Here is an 8,745-nt window from a genome sequence, read left to right on the forward strand (position 1 = left end):
TGCTTTAAGGCACTTTAAAAATATCTGATCAAAATACCTACAACCATGAACATATTATGACCATATCGATTGTTAATAAATATATACAATATATACCATACATGGAATGCATGAAATTACATATATTTTATGAAATGTTTAATGAATACGTTTATCTTATGATTATGAAACCAAATAACACATCTTCATGTGTTGAAGGTCGTACTTCATCATAGGTCTGCAGCTGAGTTGTGGTATAGATTTTACAGGACATGACATGCTAGAGTTAGTGTTCCTTCTTATCTCAACATAAATAATGGATCTGTAAAAGTTAATCATCTACATGTATGTAATGAACCATGTTCTGAGGTCGTAAAACTGGCATGGTTTTCTCTGTCCGCTCCCACGTTAACACACTCTGGGATCATAAACGTGGTTCTAATCGTCTGTCGCAGCACCACGTAGAACAGTGATGGTGATAGCAACAAAACACCAACAACAACAACAACAAACTAAAAACTAATAATAGTATTGATAATCACAGATAAAAAGTTGCTATTTCTATACATTCCACGTGATTGTCATCGCATCCTGTGCTGCTACTCTCCCTAGGGAAGAGAGTCTGTCAATAATAGGTAGTTCTTGTCACAAGTCTGTATCCTGAGTGAGCTAGCTGGCCCCAGGTGGTCTGGCCCCAGCTGGTCTTAGGTGATCTCAGGTGGTCTGGCCACAGGTGATCTCAGGTGATCTCAGGTGGGCTCTGGTGGTAAGTCCAGGTCCAGGTAGGATGTGTTGTAGCTCAGTGGTTCTGAAGCTGTGGAACAGAACTCAACATCCACTAGTAGGTTCTGGCAGGGTGCAGGTGGGTTGTAGGAGGACATTTTCTATCCATTGATAAAAATAACGTCATCATTGTGTAGTCAGTTCCATAGTCTTGTCCATAGAACTCCCACTAGGTAGATGTTCGAGAAGAAAATGTGTTTTTGAGCAGTATTCTTTTCAGTTTGCTCTTGTCAGAGTTTAGTTAGTCAGCCGGTCAACACTGATGGGTGGTCCCAACTTAGACAGACACCCCCCTGTGATGGATCACAGGTCTGGGAACCCCTGGAGCAGGGGAGCTGTGGTCACAGGTGAGTGTGATCTAGTCTAGGTCGGGCCTGGGACAGATGAGCTGGTGTCACAGGTGAGCTGTTGTCTAGTGTTGTTCAGGCCTGTGACAGGGCGCACCAGGAGTTGTGGGGGGCGATGGAGGTCGGGGTGAAGGGGTAGTCCTCATACTTGATATCCACATGTCCCGAACCAGCACTGTCCAGCTGTGTGGATGTCTTCAGAAAGAGAGAGAGGGAGAGAGAGAGGGGGTTGTATAAGATACTGGATTATGGTGTTTCTCCATTGACCAGACCGGGACGATACAGGACGGCACGCATTTGTATTTTACCCGTACTGTATTTTCAGAAACGCTTCTCCATTATACACAACAGACCTGCCTCCGAGAACAGAATGCATTTCGCACCGGCCGGCACAGGGGATTTTAAATCCTCCATTTTAAACCTCCATTGGCTAAAAGCTGTAATTTTGGCTCTACAAGTGTTAACAGTGTTATGAAGTTGGCTCTACAAGTGTTAACAGTGTTATGAAGTTTTAATATGTTTTCAGGTGAGAAATTAACCATATATATTCCCAAAATGTGTCCAATTTATCAAAATAACCTGTTTATATATCTGATCTGACTTCTGTTCACTAGCTACGTTGCTTAGATACCTTCACTGCGGGGTTCGACAGAGACATCGTAACATAATTGCTAAACAAGCTGTATAATGATTTGGGGGGCCAATATCTTTAGCTAGCTAAAGTAACTAGCTTACTATATTGTGGTCTTAGCAGTTGGTAAAAGAACAGGATTAAAATAAATATATATGAGCAATAACATATCATGGGCTTGCTACAGCAAGCACAATAACAACCAAATTGTTCCGTTTGAATCTACACCTCCGCTTGTTCCGTTTGAATCTACACCACCGCTCATCCATGATCAGACTTAGCTGGGGTGCTGCAGCTGAAGAGTATCAAATAGAGTGCAAAAAAGCAGCATTTGCACACCCAAATCTGAGCAGAAAACGATGTTTATTGCGAGCTTTTGGTCTCAAGGCTCTCGGACCATTGTAAACAACTGCTGTATGACGCATCACTTATCAATCAAACCAATCAACGGTCTACAGCGTCACATCGTAGCACGACTAGTACCTTTCACTCAGAGTCAGGAAGGGTAGCTAAAATCAGTACGGGTACTATGGCCCGGTACGGGCCAGTTGGCAGTGGAGAAAGCAATACAAAGCGGGCGCACGGGTTCTGGGACGGTACAGGACCGTTGTTGAGTGAACAAAACCCTGAAAGGGACACTTCACTAATGTTTAACACCACATTCATTATCTCCAACACCTAAAGAAATAATCCTCTATGTTCCAAAGAATATGTTATATTCTGTTATTTTCGGAAAAATACAATGAGTTTCCAGTCAGGGGGAGTGTGTTTGTAGCTGTTCCATCAAAGGAGGGTCCTTTCCTTAGGACCTTTGTCTGACCTTTCGTACTACAGAACGTAAAAAAAAATGGTGGCCCTTTAACATGCTCAACTAAAAAACCACAACAACAACATAGATACATATAACTTGGACACTGATGACACAGTGCCTCTGCTGCCACTGACAGCAGTAGGAGAGTGTGTGAGGCCTTACCTGGGAGGCGGAGGCTACGGTCTGGCCAGCATAGGGGGAGGGAGCCATGTTGGGCTCACTCTTGATGGTGGAGGCGTGTTCTGAGACGGACAGGGAGGACGGGGAGCTGGTGCCAGACACTGACGACCCACCTGTTGGAGAGAGAGAGAGATGGATGGTAAGATATACAGTATATGTTGGATTATGATAAGGCTTTTACTTTACTCACTCTCTCTCTCTCTCTCTCTCTCTCTCTCTCTCTCAGACAGGCAGGCACGCACGCAATCACATACACATCACATTATCTCTCTCTCTCTCTCTCTCTCACTCTCTGTGTTTGTCATCCTCTCACCTGCTGAAGGTTTGGTCTTGGGCATCTTAGGTTTCCGTTTCCTGGTCTGAATACTCTCCTTCTTCATAGCCAGAGGCCTGGCAACCTGGGAGGAGGAGAGACACACAGTTTAGATTTGTTTATGTGTGTGTGTGTGTGTGTGTGTGTGTGTGTGTGTGTGTGTGTGTGTGTGTGTGTGTGTGTGTGTGTGTGGGTGTGTGTGTGTGTGTGTGTGTGTGTGTGTGTGTGTGGTGTTCCCAGCTAAAGGGACTGTTTCAACAGACTGTTTCAACAACCCACACAACGTCTCCTCCCACCTCCCTCTTCTGATAACAATGACCACAATGCCCTTGGAGAGACCACTAACAACAATACACTGATTCTGGCTAGCCTACACGCACCAGACACCTGCGTGTGTTTGTGTGTGTGTGTGTGTGTGTGTGTGTGTGTGTGTGTGTGTGTGTTACTCTACCCCGTGTAGTTTCATGTAGAGGCCGCAGGCGTTGCAGACGGGCTCCCCCTCGGCGTTGCGTCTCCACAGCGTGGTGGTGCTGGTGTGACAGTTGGTGCAGCAGAGGCCCGCCCTGCGAGATGTCGTCTGCTACAGGAGGAGAGAGACAAGAAAGGAGGGTTAGACTGGAGGAGAGAGTGAGAGAGAGAGACAGTGAGACTGGTGGAGGTAGAAATCGGAGGACAAGCTCAGTGTAATGCATGGAATGGAATGAGGTTTGATGTTTTTGATACCATTCCTCATTCCATTCCATGCATTACAATGAGCCCCTCCTCCGATTTCTACCTCCACCAGCCTCCTCTGCTACAAACATGGCGTCATTCTGAACATAATATCATTCATATTTTTGGCTCTTTATTGTCAGGACACAGTAGAGTAAAGAGGAGATGTCTCCATTGTGGATTCAAACCTGGAATGGGGTGAATTGCTAACAAGAAAAAGAAAAAAATCAACACGCTAACTAATAATTTTCTTCTTTCATTCTCGCAATGACTGTGACGAATGTACTTATTGTAGGTCTCTCACAGATGGTAATAACAGAGGGTCTGCTGAAGGACGCATTGACATGAGAGACGCCTGACACAGTTCTGACCTCAGCAGCTCTCCAGACTGGACCTGGGCCGGCCCGGCCTCTATCAGGTTGTTATGGGAACCCAGGGAGATATCTCCTCTGAACCACACACAGAGGTGGAATTAGCCACCAGGGGAGGCTGGTGGAGGTGGACATCGGAGGATGGGCTTGTTGTAATGCATGGAATGGAATGAGGAATAGAGACTGAGTGTCAGGGGGGTTCCAATAGAAGGTCAATAGAGAAGGAAGGGAGATAGAGAGAGAGTGAGAGAGAGAAAGAAACAAATAGACAAGGATAGAGAGAAAGAAGGAGAGATAGAGAGAGAGAGAGAGAGAGTGAGAGAGAGAGAGAGAGAGAGAGAGAGAGAGAGAGAGAGAGAGAGAGAGAGGGAGAGAGGAATGGTATCAAACACGCACATCATTCCATCCCATGCATTGCAACGAGCCCGACCTCCGATGTCTACCTCCGCTGGCCTCCTCCCCTGTTGGTCACGTTGTGCTGAGCTCTCTCCTACAGATCTGGCTATAAACAGACCTGCCAAGGGCAAGGTCACACAAGGACAAATAAAAACAAAAAAAGCCTGCTGCAACGTGGGTAATTCACAGCAGCTGGGTTTTGAAGAGGCTGGTTCCTGGGAACGGCACAGCGCTGAAGGCCTCCCTCTCTTCCTCTCTTACACAGACTGTCTCTCTCTCTCTCTCTCTCTCTCTCTCTCTCTCACACACACATACTCTGTCTCTCTCTCTCTCTCTCTCTCTTACATAGACTCTCTCTCTTTCTATCTCTTTCCTTCTCTCTTCCTGTCTGTCTGTCTCTATCTCCCACCCTCTTTCTCCTGCCCTCTTTCTCCCTCCCTCTCTCTCTCTCTCTCTCTCTCTCTCTCTCTCTCTCTCTCTCTCTCTCTCTCTCTCTCTCTCTCTCTCTATTGACCTTCTACAGGAACTCCCTGACCCCCAGAGTCTCTGTCCCCCAGAGTCCACCCCCCCCCCCCAGTCCTGACCATCAAGGCATCATCTGTAGTGAACTAGAGAGTAATACTTATGCTAATGTCCTCTCATAAGTCTGCACCTTCACATCAACCTCAGCACAAACATGCATGTTTACATGCATGTACTTCTTTACAGATACACAGCTACTCATTTTACTTTTACTTTTGATTTATGTAATTTAATAGATGCCCTTGACAACCTCCATTTGAAAAGATGCTTCATTTGCATATAGGCCTAAATCACAACATCACTGTATAAACAGTGGTGAGTATGTGAGAGCTCCATCTTACCAGGCGTTTCTGTGGTTTGATGAGCGGTCGGTTGATTCCATTCATCTTGTGGTAGAGGCCGCAGGCGTTACACAGGTAGTGCCCGGTACCGTCCCGCCGCCACAGAGGTGTGGAGATGGAGCCGCAGTTTACGCACTCGCGCCCCTCTCCCGGTATCTCATCCATCACGTCTGAAATACGGTGAAGACAAATTATAGATCAACATGGTGATAATATTATACCCATTATCATGGTGACACCAATTTGCGTAGATAAATTGACTGATTTAGTCTAGCCTATGTAGCCTATATAATATTTAACATGGAAATAATATTAATGCAAAATATTGATAAAATCATAAATCTGCTTTACTATCCGTCAGTGTAGTGCTGTAGGCCTATGGCCTGTCATTTTTTAATTAGTCGTCATCATTTTTGCTTCGGCTAGAAGAGAGCATAAAGTGACTTTCAGGCATTGCAGCATGGTAGCTTAAGTGGCCTATTTGAATAATTTATAGATATATTATATCGATATTATATGATATTATAATATATTATATTGTCGTTTTCTATAAATTGATCAACTATGATAATATGCAATATAAAATGTAGTTTAATTCTTAAAAACGAAAAAATAAATAATAACAATAATAATTGAGTAAACGTATTTTAAAGTGTGTAAACATGCACGGCGAGAGGCCGAGGCCAGAACGTGCCTTCAGCGCGTGATAAATGTCCCCGCTAAGCTGAGCTCGAGAGGAATTTAGAACCCCTCTCTGTGATGAAAAGAGATCTAGAACCCGAATGTATCAATACGGAGACAGGGTCAATGACGTGTCTACCCGGGCCAGGACGGCAGTCGGGGCGCAGGGGCGCGGGGGCACCGGGACGCAGACAGGAGGAATGTCAATGGGGCTCTTATCAGCGGGAAAGATCCAGGGGTTCCAGTATCAATCACGGGACTGACACGCGACGGACTCCTACAATTAATTGCTCGAATTCCTGATCCGCAGATTAAACGAGGCCGATTGATGAAAAACAATAACAGCCGAACAATAACAATAGCCTCATTAATAAATAGAATTGGTCATTAGTTTAGGCGTATTCTTATTTTCATCTTGAAGTCTCTGTTGTCCGCATGCGTGTGCTATAATTGCCCTCAAGCATTATATCCAAGGAAGGTCTGTTTTGATAGCTTTTCATATTTCAATCGATTGATACTGTACCTACATTAATATATATATATATATATATATATATATATATATATATTTAAAAATTGTGAAACAATTGTATATAGGCCTATGTATATATGTATATATTGTATATATGTATATATATATATATATATATATATATACATGTATATATATATATTAATTGTGAAACAATTAGGAGTTAGCTTACTTATCCAGCATGACAATCGACCTAAATCGACCTAAATTAAATTGAAAAAGACAGAGCATAATTTCATCAGGAGCAGGCTTACTGTGTCTGTTTGCTTGAGGTGAGAAACGAAGTAGCTAAATCAACAACTCTCTGGACTCTCAGGCCCAAAGTCTAACACGAACTGACGCTTACTACTCATACATAATGCTATGCAGCAGGTGACTCGTCTTAAAATAAAATATCACCTTCAAAGGACGCGTTGCTAAATAAATGTGTATCGCAGATTTTCAAACGAACTATGTCTGATCAAGGTAATGGGCCTTAATGGTTGGAATTGTGACATTGATACATTTCACTATTTCACCAGGTGTGTATTGAACTCTTCATCAAAACACCTCTAAAGAAAACGAACTGTTTCTGGGGATTAAATTAACATTGTAATGAATGGGTACAGCCACCCTCTCCTCTAACGGCTGTGTATTGTGTGAGAGGGCAATGTGCTGGTTTGTTTTGAAGGTTGATTGAATCTCGTCCTCTGAGTAGGCTGGTACAATCGATGGTCGTTTACCTCAGACAATGAGTCCTCAACATCGCTACAATAAATAACTGTTGTAACAACACGGCTGTAAATTTGAAGATCACAGAGGAGGCCTCTTTGACCCTTGTCAGCCATATTTTTTAAACGAGAGAATTGCCAAGAATGCAAGAAAGTCCCTGCTATACGTCACAACCTATAGATGGGCCGAAATAGAGACATAACCAACTAATAAAGTAAATAGGCTATAAAAAAGGCATCTTGAAAATCTAGTAGGCCTATTTTTTCGTGGGTCCAAAATATCTAAAAACATATTTTAAATAAAATGTAGTTTATTTATGTTAATTAGGTGCGCATTTTTCTTTCTAATCATGTGCCAGTCTTCACAATAAATTGTGGAGAGAAATTCAAATGGAGCTGCAGCCTGTATAATGGACGGTTTAACAATTAAAATCCCAATTTCCCACAGCCCAAATGTCAATGTCTCGTAATCATATTATTTGACTAATAAACCAAATTATAATAAGCTACATACCAAAACTGGACCTTCTTTGCAGGCCGCCTTGCCGTCCCTGAAAGCTGAGCATACCGCTCTCGAAGTGTCCCGGTGTCCACGAGCCCGCCATCTCCGGACTCATGTAGGCGTAGGGGCTCGAGTAGGACCCGTTAACCGAGCGCACCAGCGCGCTGCCATACTGGTCCACCCGGCCTCCGTTGCTGAGCACCAGCGGGTTCTGGTAGGCCGCGTCCCGGCCCGTGTTGGTGCTTACCGGGGGGCTGTGGGAGTAGGAGAACCCGGGAGGAGGATGGGGGCTCCCCGGGTTGAACGACGAGCTGTCCGTGCCGGCCTGAGGCCAGCCGTGGTGGCCACCGAGGCCGTGGGGCTGATGGGCGGACTCGCAGCTCTGCAGGTAGGGCAGGGTCTGGAGCATGGCGGGCACCCTAGTCGTGGGCACGTAGACCGGGGAGCTCGCTGAAGAGTGGATGTAGTTCCCGGTGTCGTGTGCGTACGGAGACTGGTTGGAGGACAACGCGAGGCTCTGGTACATGTTGGCGACGTTTACTCGTCCTCCTAAATTTGGAAGATTTCTGGTTCCACCGGAAAAGTGGTCAAATACACCTCCACGCGCTCAGGGCACTTCGGTGGGTCGCTGGTGAGGCTGCTGCGTTATCCAGTTGCGAGATGATAATAATATCCACTTCTGAATGAAGGAGAAAAGAGCACACAGTCAACACACTTGGTCTCTAATTATGGAACAGGAGCCAATGTCCGCTAAGTGCAGATTAATATCCCAACAGTGTATTCATACTCGAGGCCTTAGATATAGGCACAAGGACTGTATTATGTCACTTATGTCTATTATCCACTTGTTTTTTGTTTTGTTGTTCTTGAAAAAGACATTAGAGTACAACTTGGATACCTTGCCTTGATTGGCAAAAGCAAAAGTCAAATTATAT

At 44.6% G+C, this 8,745-nt stretch overlaps 1 protein-coding gene across 1 annotated transcript; it reads right to left on the reverse strand.

Moving 5' to 3' along the window:
• Positions 1–1,184: 1,184 nt before the first annotated feature.
• gata5 (GATA binding protein 5) lies at positions 1,185–8,336 on the reverse strand (the record flags this gene model as incomplete). The annotated part of the gene is made up of 6 exons (XM_080533215.1): positions 1,185–1,304; positions 2,714–2,844; positions 3,045–3,129; positions 3,496–3,624; positions 5,386–5,555; positions 7,823–8,336. The coding sequence occupies 6 exons, from the start codon at positions 8,334–8,336 to the stop codon at positions 1,185–1,187; spliced, it is 1,149 nt and encodes a 382-aa protein (XP_080389341.1).
• Between the last annotated feature and the right edge of the window lie 409 nt (positions 8,337–8,745).

This window comes from Nansenia antarctica (genome assembly GCF_963989245.1).
Source record: "Nansenia antarctica genome assembly, chromosome: 6".
In the NCBI taxonomy this organism is placed as follows: Eukaryota; Metazoa; Chordata; class Actinopteri; order Argentiniformes; family Microstomatidae; genus Nansenia; species Nansenia antarctica.